The 23,033-nt window shown below is 39.4% G+C and overlaps 1 protein-coding gene across 2 annotated transcripts in view; it reads right to left on the bottom strand.

Moving 5' to 3' along the window:
* Positions 1–1,742: 1,742 nt before the first annotated feature.
* Positions 1,743–23,033, bottom strand: part of LOC125775080 (protein slit-like) — a 91,473-nt gene continuing 70,182 nt past the window's right edge. Inside the window, exons 2-6 of one of the 2 annotated variants that reach the window (XM_049445553.1) lie at positions 9,517–9,588; positions 6,791–6,862; positions 4,929–5,000; positions 4,039–4,182; positions 1,743–3,925 (exon numbers count right to left, since the gene is read on the bottom strand). In XM_049445553.1, the coding sequence (XP_049301510.1) occupies positions 3,682–3,925; positions 4,039–4,182; positions 4,929–5,000; positions 6,791–6,862; positions 9,517–9,588 (604 nt within the window). In that variant the 3' untranslated portion in view covers positions 1,743–3,681. The remainder of the gene's footprint in view (positions 3,926–4,038; positions 4,183–4,928; positions 5,001–6,790; positions 6,863–9,516; positions 9,589–23,033) is intronic. The other variant, XM_049445554.1, reaches the window with a different exon arrangement.

Here is a 23,033-nt window from a genome sequence, read left to right as displayed (position 1 = left end):
CCAATGCGCACCTTTAAAACGTCTTCCTACTAATCACAACAGATACCTGCATCCTTAGCTGTTTGCCTTTACGGTCGTGGAGAAGCGATAAGAAAACTTTTAAATCTCGCGCTTACGTTAAATCATTAGCCATTAAATTAACATTAAACATTAAATCTAAAGCCAGAAAAATGCCAATGGTTAAAAGGGCCGGAATGAAGCAGAAATGTACCTTTGTGAGGAAATTTGCAATCAGCTCGTATATTATTCGTGTACTAAGCTTGCAAATGAGATGCAGATGTTGCCATGTTTTGCATTTTGTTATATATTATTAAAAAGTGTTTATGCGACAACATTTTCCATGCCATTGAGTTGTTGAATTGATTTTATACCAGCTTTTTTCTCATTCAAATCTAAAGGATTGGCGAAGTGTATCCGAATGAATGAGATAAGTTGAGAGCCAGCCGTTTCGCCAATTATAGTTGTGTAGGTGTGTCGTGATAACGCAGCAGGAGAGATAATGATAATGCGAAAAGGATAAATTGTGACCAGTAGCGATCGGACAGCAATACGTTTGAGTTGTGCAAACTTTCCATAATATGTGGCTTTGTGCATAGAAAATGTTGCAAAAGTTGTGTTTTATGGTGCCAAAAATTGTTCCAAGAGGATCTTATCCATACAAATAGTTAGTTAGGTAGTATATCGATTAATGTGTTGATGTGATGTTAAATAGTGAAGAATTTGTTTGCACGCGTACAAATTATTGCCAGGCTTGGTTTGTGTCAGCGTATGCTCTCGTTCGACATTTGTTCGTTTTAGTCGAATGTGATGTTTTAAATGATGCCAAAGCACATTGAAGTGTGTAAGTGAAAGAAAAATGCAAGTGTGTAAAAGCAAAGAGGCCGTTAAGAAGCAGTTTTGTCTTCGGTTCGGTAAATGCTTTCCTCTGTTTGGTGAAACTAAAGTGTCCTGCGTATAAACTATCGTTTTCCCTGGGTAAGTTAATCACATTCAATCAGAAATATCGGAAGCAATATTTTTACTGGAAGGAATTGATAAGACAATCGTGAGCTTAAAACATTAGGCGGCGATGCAAAAAGTCGTGCATTTCATGTAACGATAAAAAAAGTTTGTTTCAAAGATCAAGTATATTACCACTCCCGGTTAACAGTTTGCAATTGATAGCGGCCGGAATAGCTATTCTGGCTTGGTCCTCCAAGGGGCTTGATCCGTCACTGAGTTAAGATCACCACACTCCATCGGTGCGTTCTCTGTGAAACCTGCGAAATAAAAATTGTATCCAGTGTGAATTACTTTATGGAATGGATTAAATTTTAATACACTCTGCTCAACGTTTTACGTCGGCCATGTTTTGAGGCCATGTTTTTTTTTTTTTTTAATCTTAAATTTTTTTAATCTTAAATGGTGGATAAGTGAATGTATGAGCTCAGATGTAAAACGAAAAATTATCTTGCTTATTTGCGCTTGAATGGTAAAAATGCATCATTTATGCATTTAATTCTAATGTTTTTTCATTTTGCCATCCGTGATTAAAACACGCAAAACAAATTGAGCAATGTTGATATTAATAAACGCATCAATTAACAGTTCATGTTTGATTACATTAAATAAAGTGCAATCGTTTAATTTCATAGTCAGTATAAAAATTATGCTATAAAAAACTCAAGTTGTAAGTAGGAAATTCCTAGAAAAAGTCAATGGTCAGTAATGGAACAATCCATTATTTACCCATGACTTGCCATGAGCTGTAATTTATGTAGATTTTTAGCGATGGAAATCTGCTGGATAGACTAATTTCTGTAATTTCAATAGATTCCTGCATCACACAATTGATAAATAAAAATAATAAAACTGAACATAGAATAATGTAAGAGACATAATCGATTGCTTTGGTCTAGACATGTCGGCAAACTCCGTCGGAACATTTTGGACCGGTCGAATGGGCGATTATTTTTCCAGTAATTTGATTCTCATTGATCCAAACGCGTGACGGTGGGCTTTGTGTGGTGCCATTTCTAAGCCGTGGCCAGACTTTCATCTGTTAGCACCGTATGAAGTGTGAAATTCGCAAACCAATGCGTGGCCCTTTTCCCTATGAGGTGACCAGCCGGACACACATACACGAAGGTGGCATAAATTAACATTTACATATTCATGAGTGTCACGTGCATGGAAAGTGTGTGCAATAGTGGCTCGGAAAATGAATCCTGCCATTGCGGACCATGTTCTGCTGCATGGTCCTCGGGGTGTATACCAGGTGCGGTGTCCAGATTGCTTCTGGTTTTCGCGGTTCTTACAAACGTCCACAACCATTTCGGTGATGGTGTTGATGATGATGACACGGCACGGTAGTGTGCATGAAGCTTTATGAGTTTCTCCCCCCTGCAGCAGGAAATGCACGGGAAGCGCACGACAAGGCGTACGTAGAAAATTGATGGACCCATTTGCAGTAAAATTTACCTTCCCCAATCACTCAATGGCGTGGCACATTTGAGTAGTGTTCAGCCAGAAACCAGCGTTTGACCTGCTTTCAAATGCGTGCAATTACAAATCGTGCGTTCAGCCTGATAGCACCGTTGTTGACCATTGGATCAGAACCACTTTGTGGTGGATTTGATTGGTTTAAATCTACTGCAGGATTTTTATTTTCACGTTTTACTCTCATCCGATCTCATCTGCCGGAAGCTGCCGTTTTTATCCGCCACATGACACGAATGAGATTATTTCTGAATGCAATTTGCATTTGATTGTGAGCGAAAAACAAGGAAAAACTGACACCCATGTACCATGTCGTTGTCGTTCGAAACTTCATTAGAATGGTGGGAAAAATGAATGAGTGTCCTAGCACGTTTAATATGGTTTCGCGCCAAGTGTCGGACGTGTTTGTATACTACCGAGTACTCCGCTGCAGTGCGCTACCATAATTATAATGAACAGAGAAGAGAAAAAATAGGTTGCACATTTGCGTGTGTCGCATAATAAAAAGAGAAATTAGTTTATGGTGGCACATTTTTATAAGAACGTGAGTTAATATCCCGAGGGCTTCCAGCAATTGTTGGGTAATTTATGGTTCGTGTCAAACAACATACTTAAGTTTACTTCAGTGACCGAAACACTGAGTGGAAAATATGCACGTGTTTTATAGTACAAAGTGTAGCTAATTTATGCGAATATAACAAGGGTTGGTCATCAATCGATAAAAAATTACTCAGAAAGGTATGCACTTTGTAGGGTCTCTTTGAAACGTTCTCTGGTATTGAAAGTTAGATTATTCCGAATTCTTCTTGAGGTTGATTGACTGTACACAATTGTACCAAAGCCATCCAGTGCAAAACATCAAGGACACCGAAGGCAATTAATGTATTGTCATCGATACGTGAACATGGGTTATGCTGGAGTCTCCAAAGCCACACCCGTAAACAATGTTTCATTCGAGCTGGATTTCATAAAGGTAAGACAAGACTTCCTAGCTGTGCACTACACGAATGACACAAAAACAATGCCATTGCGTGTGGTCAATGTTGGAGTACACACTCGTTGGTCGTATATGTCAGTTCCCCAGTGCATTCGCTTAGGAATAAACAACAATTATGTGGGACTTCCAGTAGCAGCCAATCATTGAATGGGATCCACCTTGATCCACCAGCAGAAACTGGATTATGACGGCGTGTTTGGTCATCCTCACTTACCGGAACATTTGAACTCCTGTTCGTGCAGATCGGCCACATTCTGTCCCTTGAGCTGGCCGGGTGAATGGCACCGAGTGTACGGTGCCAGACGTGATGCATTCTTCAGATACCGAGCCAACCACGAAAGATGACAATCGCACGCAAATGGGTTTTCCGAAAGGCGCAGCGCCCGCAGGCGTGGCATTCCGGCAAACATGTCGCGCGGTAGCGTGGTGATGTTATTGTTATTTAGGGTTCTAGAAGGGATTCGAAAAAAAAAAATCGAAGTTTGGGTGAGTTCTTGGTGTGCACGGAAGTAATTTCATTTCGAATGCCTCGGTGGGACTTTGTCTGGTCGTGCAACACTTACAGTATTTCCAACTCGGTCAACCCTTTCACGGCACCTTCATCCAGGCAGGTGATTTGATTGTTGTCCAACTGTAGACTACGCAGTGCTGGTGCTCCCTTAAACGCACGCTTCGGTACGGCGGTAAGTGCATTGTGTGACAAATCCCTGCAAAGGCGAAGATTTGGTATGAATGAAAGATAAATTTGGTATTTCCATAGAGCTACCACAGTTTAATCGCTGATGGTTTATTTAATGAAACTATTTCACAGTATCAGTTTATTTAAACGTTGGATTTGTGTAGTGTTATGAATTGAATTTACGGCAGTTAACATATAAATGAGAATACTCGTCGAACTGTAGAAACATCGATAAAACGACACATATTGATAGTTAGCTAACTCACATAGAAACTAAGATTTTATAACATATACTTTTACAACGTCAATCATGCGAAGAATTGTTGTTTAGATTATTAAAACAATAAACCCTTTGAATAAATCAAAAGTGTCGACAGCTTTAAAGTCATGCAATCAGTATAATCAATGGAAAATGTATCAAATTTATTTCAGATTGTGGACGATGTTGACTAAAATATGCAAAACTGAGAAATTTGCAGCAACTGAAATGCAAAATGGCAAATTAGTCTCGAGTTCAAACGAAAGAATGCCAAATAGCAAACTAAATCTCTAAACCATCTGGTTTGGAGCAAAAGATGACTGAAAACGAAAAACCATAGCAAATTAGGATCGATTTAGTTCGAAAGTATTTCAGCAGCTTTCGTTCTAATGATTGTAGCACATTGCTAACATGAAATATGGCTACATTTCTGATAGAAAAACACATAAACACATAATCACAACGAAGAAAACGAAACGACGAACAGAAATCAATCACTACAAACTACTACTTACAATCGTAATAAATTAGCGGCACTGGATAAAAAATTATCTGGTATTGATTTTAAGCGATTGCTATTAAGCCGTCTGGAAATAAAAGGAAACAAACAGAAGATAATCATAATTATAATAAAGATGAAAACAAGAATAAGGTAAGCGAAACTTGTGACAAGAATGAAACAAGATACAAGATATGTAGAGTGAGAAACAAGCGAACAAATGTGTGTGGGCAGTTGGAAGTTCATGGAGATCTTATGACACGAATAAAAGCAGTCGCCGTGTATGAAAAACGTGTGAGTACGCGATTTCGATCACATCCAGACTTAATTAAAGAATTGTCGCTCGAAGGTCGCCCTCTGTTGACTGCTGCTGACGCCAGTTTCTGCGAACTATGCTGACCCGGCAATAAGGGTGCTCATTCGCACTCTTACCCTCATTGTTTTTACTACAAGCAAAAGGATGAAGGGGAATATGGATTTGTTTGGCCAAGTAGTGCTGCTGCTGTTTCCTGCCAACTTCGAAACGGAAGGAGGCGTGATCAATTATGTCAAAGCGATCGTAAGACAGGGAATAACGAGAAGCAACGGATAATTAACGGAAATCGATTTCCAATCGCAAAGATTCCAAATGGTCTGTTGTTTAAGCTCACCCACTCGGTGCTATTTTAACGACTGCGGTCAATGAATGGATTTTCTGTTTTTACAAGTTGACCACCAACGACGTGTTGGAACATAAGAAACACAAGAAACAACCAAAAATGTCGTATATCTTGCGGAAAAAAGGAAATGAGAACGATTTGTGACTTCCGTAGTACTTTTAATGTTAATATTAATCAAAAGATTTATTTCTCATTTTTCATCCAAATTATATTTCATTTTGTGTGTGTTATGACGTATTTTAGTTTCATAACATTAAAACACAAATATTTTCGTCGGTCTTTTTCTAACAATTTCGAAACAAAAAACCACTTTTATCGTTTGCTAATCATGTGCCATATATTTAGAAGTCCATTGATACCTGTCTCATGAATCGATCGTATGCATCCGTATTGATCGATAAAAACCACCACAAAAAGAAGAGAGACCGTGCTCCGTTGGATTAAAAATATTGCAAATTGACCGTGTGCCAAGCAGGGTGGCTCTAATAATTCAAACGATTTTATTTGTGTCCGCGGTACCTTTTGACATAAAATAGTTGTAAATAATGCCCATTAAGCAACAGCCAATGGAGCATAAATTAATACTAAACTGTCTGCAACCAAGATTATATAGGATGATATTAGACAATAAAGAGAGAAAAAAGATTCATTTTGATCGTTGAATGAGAAGCAACTAGTTTTTTACATTCAATGGAATAGACAAAACTTCCTCTGTCGTTTTTTTATATTTAGTTGAAACTTTTTCCTGCCATTTATTTGAAATAATTCCTCTGAAAGATTATTGCAGAAGTTCCCATAAAAATATGTAAAGCATTCAAATGGAATTACGATATTTCCTGTCACAATATTTGCATTGAATGCGAGCAAAAGCCGCACATTTCGATTTCACCAAATCATGTGATTGTGTAAACAAGCGCATAAAGTTGACTGATTGACTGCGACAGGTAATATCCACTAGGCAGACAGCTGATTTGCCGTCGTGTGTTGGTTAATATGAATCGAACCTGTTGTGGGTGCGAAGTCGAATGGTATTTGGGGAGGAAATAGATGAGATGTTGGTGACATGAGTCGTTCAACCAACTGTATCAAACCGGATCTAGCATCTAATGTGATAGGTTGTATTTTTGAAGATTTTGTGACATTTGCACATTGAGAAAAAAAGGAAGTAGGAAGGAACTTGGTATGATACAGACGGAACACAATCGAACTCATTACTTACAATCTTTCCAGCGATATCAGATCGTGCAAGGCGTCCTTCTCAATGGTGTAGATATGGTTGTCCGTCAGTTGCCTGTAAATTATAATTGCGAATGGAAAATATTGGTTACACGATTTTAGGCTGGAAAACATACATTTAGTAAATTTACGAGATACTTAGAAGAGAACAAGCATGAAGAAGATTGAGCGGATTTAATTAAAATCAGTTTATATTCCATGAATATTGATCGATGCTACTGATAACTATAAAACGAGCCGAAGGCAAATAAAGTTGTTTTGAACACTTTAATCTGACAGCCCTGCCATTGAGTAGGACCTAATGTTCGCCGGAAACTTAAAAGAAGCCATTTACCTATAAATATTAATTTGATTACAAAATTAGCATGCGTTTTAGGCAACTTCGAATTGCTGAGCACATCTGAGGGTTCTCACTAAGATTCATAGTTTTATTTTGGGATAGGCAATGCTAAATTTTCTTACATGGTCTATTAAAATTTACGTTCGAAAAAAATATGATTATTAGGTTTGTAATTAACTCGTAAGATGTTTTAATCTACACTATCAACACTATTTCCGATATTAATGACTCGAAGAGTTTCTAGTCCGAATGATCGCATATGCGAAAGTGTTGACTGAAAGCTTTAAGTTAACACAAAAGGGTCCATATATTTGTCCATTTTCAGGAAGCGATTGTATGTCCATTTGGCATTTAAATGTTGAATTAATTGAAACTGAATCCATTGCCGGTGTCGTTCAATTCGTGTTACGGCACGAACCAAACCGTCTGCGGGTTAGTAACGCAACCGGAAGAAGTTATCTTTAAAGTGACTGTATCAATTTTAATGCCATTTCTTTTTTGCCGTTTCGATCAGTGTGAAAGGTACCACACCAATTCCGGTGGTCAAATAAAAGCCTCACAACGATGTAACACTATACCTGACCGCTGCTTGGTTCGTAAAATTATTCCGAATTCCCAAAAGAAGACACAAAAGCACGAGTCTCGTGTTATTTCAGCTGATGCCCGGGTTTGGAGAGTTGCTTAAAATGAATTATTTTTTCGTCATTCTCTTCAGGAAAGGTATAACCCGTAATGAAGCTCTGAGAATAACTTGAAAGTATTTTGATCGTCAGGAGTCGGTAAACCCTAAGTTCAAGGGACGTATTTGTTGGTGATCAGAGAGATAATTATTTTAAACTTACGAGCCTCACAGTGGGATATAGAAACAGAAAAATATACATTTCATCGGCATGATGTGTTTGGTTGTGACGGAAGACTAGGAAGACCGATGGGAAATATCTCATATTCCACTTATGTAAATTAATGATCAGCAAACACAATGCCCATGCTCAGATCCCATTCCCTGCGTTCAGTGAAAGTGGGACAGTTGCTTTGAATTTGTTGAAATTATTTGGACGATGTCCAACTGGTTCTCCACGGCGTAAAACTATGATGTCCCTGCTGGGCTGTGGACCAGTAAAATACATCACCACCATCGATGGGCTGAGCGTGATTAAATCGATGAAAGTTAGAGGAAATGTGATTGGGAATCGATTAAAATGATAAATAAATGAGATCCAGTCTAGCGGGGCGGATGGTAGGAATAGGGAATTTGAATCGGTAAATCTTCATCCTCTCTCGAGGGTTGCACATTTGAATAATGAGTTGTCGATGGTGCGGCATCGAAGCTTCGAATGTTTTCAATGAACTGCATGCTAGAGCTCATAAGCGTAAATCATTCGGACCTTCGTGGTGAAAATACATTTTTATGGCGACACTAAACAGTGTCATTCCGGCACGTATGGCATCATTTGTGTTTCCAGCGATTGGTCTCTGGAGCGCCATCGTGTCCTGCATGATTTCCATTGATTAGCACACGTTGCTAATGATGTCAACACTATTGGTGCGATCGTACCGAACGCATATATCAGTCCAGGATGTATCACCTTTTTTGTACTGATCGAAAAAGCCACTTTTTTACGTAAAATACAAAAGATGCCTTAACGCAGCTTTATTTTTGTGTGTTGGAAAGTCGGTTATGCTTTCCTATTTCATCACCATCCGTTCCGTTCGTCAACACAACGTAACGTAGCAAATGTTTGAAAAAGCGTCTCTGAGACAACATTCCAATGGACAAGTTTAACTGCATACTGGGTAACTTCATTTCCGCCATGTTTCCACCGGAAGTCTATGTTGATCGCCGAGCGTTAGACAGCGGTACATTGGCTTCAGGACAAGGGTAATTTTGGAAAGCACTTCGCGTAACACTATTAAAACCATCTACCAGCGGATGTTGGTGCTACTGAGGGAGCATTGGTTCCACAGGACATTCTATCGGTGGTTTTCACTTGTCGCTGTGCCTGTTCACGGTTGTGGTGTAATTATTTTAAAAAGAGTCGTTCGCTCACTTTCCATACGACGTTCGTAGCTTTACCGGTACGAGTCAATGATGTGGTCTAAAGGGAATGGAGCTAAAGGGCAACAACGCGTCGTACCGTGTTGCTGATAGTTCGCACAGTTTTAAAGGGGGGAATTTTCGGATTTTATTTAATTACTGCAAGACGCCCTGCAACATACATACAGGCGGAAGTTGGCGACCGACTGCTCTTGTTTTATCGCTTAAACATCTTAGCCTTTTACTTCGATACTTTCAGCTCAATGTGTTGGAGCATGAGTGATATAACAAGGCAATGCTAGAAGCAAGATGGGGCAAAGAAAACTTTACTTACAGTATTCGCAGCTTCGCCAATCCTTGCAGGTCGGACTCGTAGATGACACTGATGTTATTGCCTTGCAGATCCCTGGAAGAAGACGAACGAGAAAGCGAATGAAGTCAATTAAGTGGAAGGAAAGGCCATCGGAAATGGTTATACTTTGATCTACTGGCGATGTGAGAGTACCCTAAATGAATTAGCTGAAACGGTTTAATAATATTATTCGAAGCAATAGTTTCTTTGCAAAAACTTGTCCTGTGATTGACTGTTAAGTGGAAGTCTTTAAATGATGGAGTAGAAATTATTTCGAAGTTCTCGTTTTGGAAGAATTCTAAATTGAATAATCAAAGGATTTTATCGAATTAAATTTAACATGACACTTAGACGTGAAGTGAAAGTTAGTCGGTTTTAATTTAATATGTCCAGTACTCTTAGAAAACATATGTTTTGTTCTAGAGCTATTTATCTTGACTGGACACCATTAACATGGGATTTAAGTTTCCCAAAAACAGCTTAAACGGTCTTCAAAAGAAACAACGCAAAGTGATATGCTGCAAAGGAAGCGAGGCATCACGATGGACAAAAACTTTTGACACAGCCCTATGTCTAGCCTATTGTCTAGATACATGAATTTTCTAACTATACTTCTGGCAAAAGGTCATCCCGACACCGACGTCAGAGAGTGTTTAAAATCCAGTCGTGAGACTCTTTACCTTAAGCACTCATGTTGGGGCCTATTTTATTATCGTCATTATGTTACTTATGGTTCCATGTCGAGATTCGGTCTCAGTGGAACGTTTCATGTTTATTTCGAACCAATCTTTGTCCATACCAGTAGCTGGACGATGTAGAGCCATATTTTAGTCATGTACTTGAAGTTTGTGTGCGTCGTTTAGCAGAGTACACAATTAATTGCGCTATAATTGCATTTTCGGTTGCTTTGAAGATAATTGAAGCATAAACAGATAGTGACCAACTTATGTAGAATAGAAATGTGTACACATTAACGAAGGAATCCTTAATGAAAACTATTTCCATAGAGGTTTAGATGTTTGTCTGGAATGTTACGCGATATTATGTTTTAAACTATTATTTTGACCCGTTAAAGAGGATGATATTTTAAAATGGAGAACATTTTCCAATTCAGCTCCTCTAAACCTGTTTAATATTATGTGATTGGAGTTATATTATCTATTTCAATTCGTACATTTCTTTAATATCACAGAACATTCATATGCCGAGAATGTGTCCCGTGTGACATACCATTTCTGCATAAATGGCCATTATGATAAACACGGGCACAAAACTTCAAGACACATGTCTCATGTAAATCGCACAAAAATAGCCAAATGCGCATGTTGAGCAAAAAAATTTTAACGGAAATTCTAGTTCACATTGTCGTACATCTTTTGCCAGCTGTTAATATTCATGACACATTTCGCTCGAATTTATGCTTCTTCACATTTTTCGACAACGTGTGCTCGGTTTGTTTCCCTCGGACGGAGACATACATCCGTTTGCATCTGGGCGAATGTTTACACACCGGATTTACGAGTGTTTGCACTTGGCGAAGAACGAAAGATAGCAGATGAAAGGGAAATTGATGTGAGGAACGTAGCGGTAGATTCGAACGGACGGATGGATTCGCTCGATCTCGTATCTCAGGTCCACAAGGTGAGATAGCCCGGAGGTGATGAATCTTCTTTCAGAACCCAAAATTCTTCAGCTGTTGATGTTGTCGCTACTGCATTGTGTGCATGCGACGGTGTTGTATAGTATGAATGCATCAAGAGTGGGTGCATAAAATAAATAAAATGTTGCACTCGTCCCACAATCACCACACTCGGAGGTCGTTCCGGGATATGTACGGAGAATATTTTTGAGCAACAAAAAATATAGTTGCAACTGCATTAGAACGCTTTGTTGCCTCGGTGTAGGATGTGGTATGTACAGCATATGTGAGCGGAAGATACAACAGCGTATCCATCGTACCACGCCGAATGGATGGATGAACGGATGCAGATGAAGCTGCATCAAAATATTTCACCAAAATGGAATCCCGTCCAATGGAGAATCAGTTGCAGCGTTTCTCACTTGAAATGATGTTGATGGAACCATTTTCACTGTCCTCCGTTGTGTGTGGGTTGATATGAACGTTTGACTTGATTCACCCGTACACTGTTTGCGTCAGTTACAGCGTCATCATGCCCCCTTCTACAGATAGTAGTTGCCCTGTGAAAGCATTCACTAGCCGTCGTACGCTATGAAACCTCAATGTAAGTGAGAAAAATGGCACCCAGCGTACAAAAACCTTCTGATTGAATTCCCTACAATTCCACACAAAAAGAGTACAAGTGTCCTGGTGGAATGGGAAGTGGCGACTCTTGGTGACTCCTCACTGTTTTCCCTTTTTAACAAACGAACTGAACAGCTGTGGGAGCCGCCACCGGAGAAAAGGATAATGCGAATGTCATGTATGGGGTAATGGTCGACGCACATTATGGGAGAGTAAGCAGATTTTCGTGTCGGTTCGAAAATTATAAAACCGATTGAAGTGCTTTAGACGCCATTAACCTGCACATTTGGTACCTTTTTTTGGTGGCGGTAATGATAAGGCATTGCAAGGCAAATAACATCGACCGTAGAACTCTTTTTGTTGCTTATGATGGGGTATATTTTGCTGTATGCATATTTAGTTAAATGACCATCGATAATTGCTTCATTCTTTTGCATTTATTTTTGAGGAATTTGAATCCGTTTTTTACTGGAGTTTAATAGCTTTGGGTAGGATTATGAGTACGTCTTTAACAGACCATGAAGTTGTTGATGATTGAAGTGTATCCAAAGCAGCTGTAAAAGTATTTAAAAAATCAATAATAGGAAATCATATTTTCAATTTGTGTAATTCTTTAGGATTCATTTATTTGAAATATTTACTTCTACAATTGTTTGAAATATATCCACTACACTTTTTTCCAATTTGGAACGTGGTTCAATTATGGTTTAAGTAATTCAATCTTCTTCTTTACTTAACGACCTTACAGGTCACGCCGGCCATTTCTGGCTTACTGGAGTTATTTTACCAAGTAGCCGGATAGTCAGTCCTTGCTACGGGGGAACGGTCCGGATGGGATTTGAACCCGGTCCGGCCGTGTGGACTGGCGCCGTTTATCACATGCACCACCGGACCGCCCCATATTGAAGTAATTCAATATTTGTCCCAAATTCATAGCAGCCAGTGGATGTTTCATACATGATTCATAAAAAAACGTGTCTCTTTTGATACTTCATGCTCACATAATTTTTTTACTACCAGCCAAATTTGGATAACACATTCCATGATAAGCTTGTCAGTTCTTGACATGACATGTAATCATGGTAATATGACGCGGACAGCGTTTGGGCACATAAACTTATTTCTTCAACGCTTGTGAATTTGGCTTTTTATGGATAGCAGATTTTAAAAGGAAGTTTAACATTCCGGGAGGTCGTGGATCAGCTATCGAATTGATATTTACTTTTTTGACATAATATGAAATATACATTAACATAATATTCCCATCTCCTGTACAGAAAACTCTTTGAAAATGTTATGCATTTTTTGCATGAATGCCTCAACAAATAGGACGTTGCTTTCGGAATCGATTGTGACAGGTGTTGTGGGTTTGCATGTTTGATGCACATTAGATACCATAAGCGGGACAATGATCATCTAATCAGCTATGTGTGTCCACACCGCTTTGTCTTCCAGCTCGGCAAAACCGAAGCGAAGCTACAAAATAACAATGAAGTTAGTTTTGAATTGGTTCATAAATTAACTGAGAATGGAATTTGATGAGCTGATAACGCGCTTCACCGACACTTCGTGGTTGGCATGTACAGCTCATGTATGTATTCACCGTGTCCCTGTGATGGTGACGGAATGGGAGTTGACAACATGAAGCGGGAGCATCCTCAGTGACACCGCTAGCACGCTGTTGTTCGATGCTAATGTCGAGTAATAAATGGGTTTCGGTGAAATGGGCCACCCGGTGTTAGCTAGCATGTTTCATCCATGCAAATATGTATGCATGTAGCAACAACACCGGCTGTATGCGGGAAAGTGCACGTAAGAGGCCTCTTGTGGTCTATCGTCGCTTCATCATCGCCGTTCATACAGTGCGGATGACATTTTCTGAGCTATCGATCCCGTGGACGTGCGAGCATGCTAAACAACGCCATGATTAGAATTTATAATCACCACACCTTGATCTCCACTTCTCGGACGTTTTGGACGTATTAACACACTTCTCCAGGGATCAACCATACTTCAGGGAGATCCCTTGCTGAGTATCCCTTTTGAATATTTGTGTTTAACTTAACAGGTTGATGTTTAGATTTGGGTCGAAAATTAAGGATTGGATGGTTTCAACGGGAATAATTACTGTACGACGTTCCTAGTAGAATTTGAAAAGGGTTTGGCAGGTATCAAAATAACTTTGAATTCAAAATATGTATTTTTCGCTATGATTACACGGAAAACGTCAATTTATGTCAGACTTACAGCGTTTTTAGATGCGTAACACAGTATCAATTGCTAAAAGTATCTCTACAATACATTGACAAAGGGACGTCATCAGCAAGGTTGGATCGTTATAACAAATTAGTAGAAAGAGATTCCAGCACAGACACCATCTTCAATGTCAAGAGTGAGAAATATGGAGCTCAGAAAGGTCGAGTATAACAAAAATCTGGCAAATTTATTCCCCGCATATCACGACCAAGTATTGGTCAACCTCTTGAAGCACTCTCGATATAATTCTTCACTGCTTCTCTTCGAAAGGAAAAACGTCTTTCCGTCAAGGATGTTCGTCTTCAGGACGACACCGTCTTCTAGAGAACATTCCAACAGCATTCTCCACAGTCCGTCCCAAGCACGTCAAGACAGATTTGTGCTCCAGAAACGAACATTCTACTTTCCTGTTTTCTAAGCTCCAGTCGGAACACCGTGTAATGGAAATGGGAAGCACATTCATTTCCGTTCTCAAGTGTCGGTGAGTGTACATGAAAGTCGAGCCAAAGCTGCATCGAATGATGTTCATAAGAACCGGGAAATACTACAACCATCACAATTTATACAGTATCTCTGTGGGTTAGGCTTGTCTTTCGGAAGGACTCAAACACGAATGTGCTGAGTGTAGATGAGCATGTAATTATGTATGTTTACAGATAACATAAGACATGTGGAAATCCAAATGGTAGGTGTGTATTTCGCCAGGGAACTGCCAATTTGCGGTGCCAGCAATCTTGTAATCCGGCGATGTTTGATTGCAGGAGAGAGATGATAATAGGGGCCAGAGGTCAAAAAAGCATGGAAACCGATGTTATGAAAAGCCGTACCAGTGAGGTTGTGGTATAGCAGGTTTTCCTCCGCAAGGTTGCTATGCTATGTGACCAAATTAGTAATTTAGCCGACGTTGAAGAATATTTGGAGCATTTAATTAAACCGCAGTCGTGTGGTGGATGGATGATGATCCGAACATAACTGGTACGTGATGATGAGATAGATAAATTCCTTATTTAACATCTTGTGGACAACACAAGTTTTGATTTAGTTAAATAATTTAGTCCAGCGACACCAGAACTATGTGATAGGAATGAAATCAGTCGTTGGAGACGAATATGGCTAGCAAATAGTTATTGATTTAATATTTTCAATATAAAAAAAAAACAAATGATGTAATGAGATATGGCTATCAGTACCAAGTAATTGTTGGTTTAAAGATAATTGATATGTAAATGAGCTAGTTTATCCTATTAATTGCCTCGTACTTATATCGTTTATAGAAGATCTCGTTCGACGCAAAAGACACGCATAAAAAACTCACGTCATCACACAGCAAACTGATTAAATTCTTGACCCCTTCGCACAAGTCTCTTCAGTCATGAACAGACTCGAAACGTGATAATTAGTCCTATTTGTGTAGTTAATTAGGATAATTTCAATCCTGTTAAGTTGAGGACATCCAGAAGAGAAAAAAACAACCATCGAGCTTTTATGTTTGCACAAGGGGTCAACGAAAGTAAGATCTACCAAACACATTCAAGCACGTAACACGACCGTTGTCGCTTCCCTAAGGATAGGGTTGTGTTGGGTAACAAAAATAGAATGCTAGTCTAGTTGAGCGGAGAGTTCTCCCCAAAACCAGACACATGATGGATACAGATAATCTTAAGCCGCGTGATGCATCTGTCTTTCAACAATGAAATTTGTACTCCCATGATGGTGAGTAAAATGAGCTAACGAATTTTTATGTATCCCGGGTGGTTGAATAAGATAGATATAAGCAAAGGGAGACACATGATACCAAATCAAGAAAACCACATTTGAGAAGAGAGTTTTTTCAAGCAAAACATTACAACAAGTTACACCATGACAACCGAAACCGCCTGTTTGGAACCTTAACAACCTGCCGTGAGTTTTAAAGATTGTTAATTATTTCGTTCTACATCATCCTCGGTACCAGAGTTATGTCGACAGATGTGTTAAAGCGGTCTCCAAACTCTTTCTTCGCCGCAGCACAACTAAGAATAGAGTGTTCAATTGACAAAGGTTGAGCACAAAAATAAAGAACAACTCTATCCAGCGAAACATAGACAATATGTTGCGGGGATAGCTGTGAGGCACACAAAAACATAAAAAGAAACTGGAAAAACCAGATCAATGGATTTACGGAAGCTTAACAAAATTGACAGATTTGACAAATAAAGACACGACGTAGCCTCAAGCAGACAGCTAGCGACGTGACTAGGCCGCGATGTGAGTTGAACAAGAGTGAAGCATTAAAGCAGTCAATATCAAATCAAAGTCTAACCTAAACATGAAGCATAGCTGACGATTCGTGGACTTTGGATTAGCATCCATTCGATTGTTGAATAGATTGTTGGATATTTGATGGAATACTCCACACTGCAAAATGAAGATTGGAAAGTAATGTTTTATCTTGATGTTTGATCGGAATCTAAATACCTGAATCATTCGAAAGCATATAAAGTCTAGCATGCAGTGCTTTTAATTGAATCTTTTAAATCTATAGTTTGAATTGATTATAAATTTCACTTTAACGCTTCTGGCATTCCAGAAGCGTCCTCAAGTCCCAGTTTGCTGGTTTTTATAAGTGAATATTGTGACAGTTAAAAGTTATCGCTGTCCGATTGAGTAATCGTGCAACTTTAAGACTACATTTCAAAACACTTTTGACAACGAAGACAGATTCTTTGGACACCGACGTAAAACGGTCAACGAGGTTGCGGGATTATCATAATGGATAATGTCCCGGCGTGTCGTAAACTGTGCCTCGACCATTTTGCCATTCGAAGGAGATTTAGACGAGGTGAGAGATCGGTAAAGCCACCAAAAACAGATAAACAGCTGTTATGGCACTGCTTCATCTTTGCATTCCTTGTTCTGTTATTAAAATATGGCAATGATATAAAATATTTGCAAGAGATTCCGAGGTTTAACTGGCGCTTAAAATGCTGTGCAATCACACCGGAAGTAATCGGTGGATCTGGGACATATTAACGCGCTGTAGCTAATCGACCCTTACTCTGGCTCCGTTTAGCTTGGGACCAAAACAACAAACTTTTGATAAGCACTCACAAAAACACACATTTTATGACTTCTGCCCCTTTTCCGGGTCCATGGCCTGAAGTCAAAAGGATACGCATGCATTGGCCATTGGAGTAGCATCCTGGTAGCCATTTCGTACAAAACGTTCCATAACATCCGAGAGGAAAGGGTCGATAACTTGAACCGCCGTCAAAGCCAGACCATCAACCAGCAGCAGAAGGTGTGTGAGAAGGGCTTGGCATGCTCGTAAAAAGCGTTGAACGAGTAAATTTCAAGCCAAATTGATTTTCAACTTCAGGCAAAGAGGTTAAATACTTAATCTGATTTATGCTTTCAGATAAAATCATCCGTTTTTCCGTGCTCGAGTGCTGAGGCACGTCGCGTTACCGTGACCTGGTAGTACAAAGCGTTGAATTCGTTGGTGAACCGTGGCACGATGCATTTCGGGTGGTGAGTCTTTTGGGTTCTACCTTTGTTGACCATTCTACACTTTGTTTTCCTCTTTAGCTGCCCCTTGTTCACTGCGGTAAACTCAGTGCAGATGTTAGTGGCAAGGATTAGTGGCAAGGATGTTAGTGGCATTGCATTTTAGCGATTACAGAATGATCAAGTTTTTCGGTGTCTTAGCACTTCCAGGAGCGATATCGAACGGACGTTAGATGTGGATGCTTACCTGAAAATAGATGGAAAGCGAGAGGAAAAATATGGTTAATTGACCGATTAATTATTACAAGGAGAATACAGGTGCGAAAAAGGAACCAGTTAATGAAAGGAGAAATTTTATCAGACTGAAGCGAAGAAGATGATGATCATGCTGCCGGCTAATTAAGATGCTTTAAAGGTTTTGTAGTAAGATTATCTTCGAAAGAGAGAAATATTCTATCTGATAAAAAAGGTGTTATGAAAGCTTCCCAAATTATTTGAATAGGTTATCAATCGTTTTGGAAGACATTTTAATTAAATTATTCAAAGTTGCGATGTAGCGAAAGCGAAATGCATTTCTCAATTAATTTTTTGAGAATTTTCTTCTAAAACATAATATTTTTCGATATTAAACATGGGATTTCCTGTAAAATTATCCTGTATGAGTTATATTATTATCCCTCGTCAGATCTTCATACTTTTCGAATCCTTGAATTATCAGTGGGAGAAAAGAAAGTGTGTTGAAGGGTGCGTTTATAAACCGATTATAGTCTTCGAATTGAAAACGAACAACAAAACATGCTTCTATTGCTACATTTCACCATTACTAAGGAAAAGATTTACTTCTCTAAATCCCACCCATCGTACGTCACGGAATCCTTCACGGAGGCTTAGATAGACGAAATCTTCTTAGGGGCAAAATACAACCAAGCCGAATGCAATTTTTGCCTACGTTCAGACATAAATCAATATCTTTTCAGATAGTTTGATTTCGTGACTGTTTTATTGTATCGTCCTTTGTTAATCGTAAACCTTCCTAGCAAAAGCCCATGTCTGGTGTGAATAAAAGTATCAACCGTTACGAGGATTTTAGAAGATACCGGCATCAGAAATCGAAAACACACAAGTCAGATCGGTATATGCACTAGGAACAGATGGGCCGGAGAAAACGGTCAAGCCTATGGTCATAAATTGTTTAGAAACGAATTTAATTTCACTCGTACGATTTGTTAGTCTGTCCAACGACAGAAGAGTTGGCGTGTGGTTTCGTTAGAAATTCGGTGATTAATGGGACCTACACCATCACCAGTTGGGTCGGGCAGGTCGTCTGTTCGCCACAACCTCAGATGATGCATCGAATATCAATCGAAGTGGTCAGGATGGCATCTTTGTCGGATGCGGATAGCGTGACTAACCATCACGTATCCATATTGACACACTTGGCATGAAAACGCAGTCGAAGTTATCGAGGGACTTTGCCGAAGAATGGTCCAAATATCATCGACCAACGTTAATTGTTGCGACACTCATAAATCTCCGAGACATCCATGTCCAGAAGGTACATGAGGGCATGCATCGTGTGGGAGCGTTGGCGTGTTTTGGATGCTTTTCCAGGCCATAAGACTTGTGCAGTGAAGCGTGATTGTAAGAATTATGAATACCTTTGTTTATACAACGATCCGTCTTGAAGAGGGATCATAAATTTTTTATTCCGCCTCAATCTGACCGAATGTAGACACTCGCCAAACATGTGCACCACCTCCGCAAAGTGAAGCGGTACGTATAAAAGGTACCACGTATCGGGGTCGAAACAATACGTCAAATTAATGGTTCCTGACAAGATGATTTGATTATGCAAAATAGCAGCAACTCGGAGTGTACAGCTTTCGTACGATGGTAAAAACTCCCCAGGCTTCATAATTGGAACCATTCTTTACAATAAATTAACGTACGCTGGTCGAGAGACAACACAGATGGAGGAAACATTAATTTATCTAACTGCCAACAGCAACTAAGACGTTGGAAGCATCCAGGAACTCGTGTTTGACATTCGTAAAAACAAACGACGTTGTAAAGCATGGCTTCCAAAATGGAAGCGATCGGTTATAAATGGTTGAAGAACTCCTTCGCAAACACTAACGGAGATAAATTGACGTGCGAAGAACATTTTAATTTGTCCGAAAATTAGCATCACGGGTAGATTGAAGATTTGGATGAAATCTGCTTATTAAATTCTGATTAACGTACAGCAGCATGGATGAAGCAGACGGTCAACCGTTGCTTCCACTGTTAACCTCGAACGTAAAGAAAAGGATTGTTTTTTTTTTTTAAATTGCTTTTTAATTATATATTTTTTACTTTCTCAAGAAGATCCGATTACTTGCCATTCACTGTGCATTTCTTTGGTTCAAATATTTCAAGTGGTTGCTCTTTTGGAGTGTTTAACCAAGATCACGACGGGTGTTAAGATTCGTTGGTGCCTTCAACGATAAATCTTCAATTTTTGCATCCTTCTGCTCGCTCATCACGTCATGTCTCGTATTACTTGTCTGCAGCTGATGGCAAAACATTCTTCGTAACTCGGCAACCCAAAGTTCCACGTTCAACGACAAGAAGCCGGTTCAACCGCAAAAAATGGCAACGATGTAAAGCAAAACAAATAATACTTCGAATAAATTACTCATTAGTTTCCCTGGACATATCATGATCCAAAATGGGAGGAGTATGTAATTTTTCTTCATCCTCGTGATTCTTCGTTGAACAACGCAAACATGCTCTTGATGACTGGATCTCACGGACAAATGATCCGGGTCGGCTGCCTGGGAAGGAGATTTTGGGTTCATTTTTCATAATTTGATATTTCAATAAATCTCTGCCGGGGCGAATATCTCACAAATCAGAGACAGAACGGTTGTTTCCGACCATGTTCAACCGGCGAAGGAATACATTCCACCACTGTGTGTTTGGCCCCTTGCCAGACTTTACTCTTTGTGAGAAAGGGAACTTGAAGGAACATCCTCAACTAGCGTGAACAACGAAAGGGATAACAGGCGACCAATGCATCTGCCATGTCCGATTTATGATAAAGACGTTAAGGACTTCTCGCTTCGATAGCGTCGCTTTTCGATAGCGCCCTACAGCAGCATCACCTGCATCAAAGAAGGAAGGAGCTCGGGTATGCATCGTCGTCTTAAGGTTTGTGGTGAAATTGGTAAGAATCGGAAAGACATAAAAAATAGAAGAACAAAAAAAGCAAAGTCCCAAAAGAGAATATAAGGAGAAATATCCCAAAACCGCAGCAAAAGACGACCATTGCTCATCCCCAACGTAAGTTGATGAATAATTTAGAGCGGTACTCATGTTCAGAACCTAACAGCCACAACCAAATATCATTGGGATTTGAAACGAAAAGGATGATCATAGATCGCAGCGGGTTTGTGGAAGATGGCTTTAAAAAAAATAAAAATATTTATAATTTATGTGCTTGAAAATTCACTCGGTTTTGTAAAACTATCCCTTTTCTCTATAGGGAGACTTTCGGATGGTAAGAATTCCGAGTCTCATGAAGGCGTCCTTCAAGAAGGCGGGATGCATACTTTTCCAAGAAGCATTAGTGGCAGACTTTTTTTCTCTCTCGTCCATTGCACGATCTGGCCTTGTTCTGGATGGTTTTATTTTGGTTTATTTTGATTCCTTCCTACTATCAAAATTGGATCATCGCTTCAGGCGGGTGGCACTGGGACGAATTTTTAAGAAAACAATTCGTTTCGACATTCCAAACCCCAGAATCGGAAAAAATACAGAAATCTTCAGTTGTGCAACCGCTGCACACGCTCCAAGAATACGGCCAAAGTTCGTTCTCTGCATTGCTGTTTTGGTCGTTATTGTCAATATTTTCTGGCTGCTTCCGGGTGGGCATCCCGCGGGACAATTCGATTTCGTTTACGGGCACACGGAAGGATGATGAAGCATTCCTTGCGAATGTCATTTTCAACCTTCTTCCTTTTTTCGGATTGAATTTATTTATTTTCGATGTGGATTCTTTTTATGTTGATACATCCGACACTAGGTACAGGCACTAGTGTCTGTCGTTATTGTATTGCTGTCTTCAGGGTGGTGAGAAGTTTTCCTTTTTCCAGCTCATTTCCGATCGAAAATATATTTGTCAAATAAAAATAAATATTTTTCTACTATTCGTTATGGGCTCTCGCCTTCCGTACCTCGTAGCGTACACTCATGACGCTTGCTGAGGAACAGAATACTGTATTATTTATGTCCTGCTATTAAACGCACGGTAGAGTGCACATGATCAAACCAATCATTTACTGGAGCTTAAGATGAATCGGTCATGATTGATTTTACTGATGTAAGTGTCGTAATGCAACCAATGCCAACAAATCAATAATATAAACTGCTCCTTGTTGGATGCATCATTTAACTAAAAATAGACACCTTCAAGAGAATCATTTCTGCAGTCGATCTATTTAGTCTATTAGTCAGTTCGTACATTCATTCATCAGTTCTGGCGTTTGGAGCTGTTTTGATTGCAAAGAAGCTCCTGCTGCGCTATGGCAAGACATGTTGGACTGCTCCGTACTGCAAGAGCTCCAAATGAAATCAATCTCTTCTGGCACCGATGAATCTCCTTCTTTTAATGGATCAAAGATAGACCTTCACAGGCTGGTGTGGTGTGATGTTTATGTTTGTGTTACCGAATCGTAATTGCTACGTAAACACAGAATCACTTAGTTAGCCTAACTCCCCATTTATATCGTGTTGCTGTAGTGAGTGAGATCGTTATCGCTAATCACGTGACTGGTTCGATATTTTCTCGTTATATCACTGTTCCTTTAAGCCATTTTTGTCTACTTGCCGTACTCTTCGCAAGGGTAACATTAAAATTTTCGGTTATTCGGGAGTTTGTTCGATTTTCCGCCAAGAAAAAAATTCAATTTTCATATTTTTAATAAAATAGATACTTATTTTTCCCCATAGATAGAAGTAAATTTTACTTTAAATCTTAAATAAATTCAAGTACAGATCTCAATTTCGATCTCAAATGATAATTTTAATTTGTGCTCTGAAAATCTTTTTTTTTGCGATCTCCAAATAACTTCAAATAGCATCTCCATATAACGAGCAAGAATAGAATATTTTGGTATGCCGTACAAATTTGTCTTAACTCCAATGCTCATCTATGTTCAACTTCAATCACCATCACTTTCTTCGTCTAATTCCAAAGAAACTGAAGTTAGTGGCGTCATTCGAACCGAAGCCTCGGTCTGGACGTGAAATATTGTTATGGGAAGTAAAGCCTGGCACGAAATTCGGGCCAATGCATTGCTGTAAAGAGCAATTTCCACTTTTCCCGATAACCTCTTCCAGAAGACCAGCGTAAAGTGTTTGCATATGTGCGGTTCCATTGTGGTTTTGTCTTCTTTGCATGTAAAACTCTCCCACCACCAAACATGTTCTTTTTTCTTTTCTTTCACTTTGT

The sequence above is a fragment of the Anopheles funestus genome, chromosome 2RL (assembly GCF_943734845.2).
Source record: "Anopheles funestus chromosome 2RL, idAnoFuneDA-416_04, whole genome shotgun sequence".
Classification (NCBI taxonomy): domain Eukaryota; kingdom Metazoa; phylum Arthropoda; class Insecta; order Diptera; family Culicidae; genus Anopheles; species Anopheles funestus.
The sequence above is the reverse complement of the archived record's forward strand: the minus strand, read 5'-3'. Positions and strand labels throughout refer to the sequence as shown.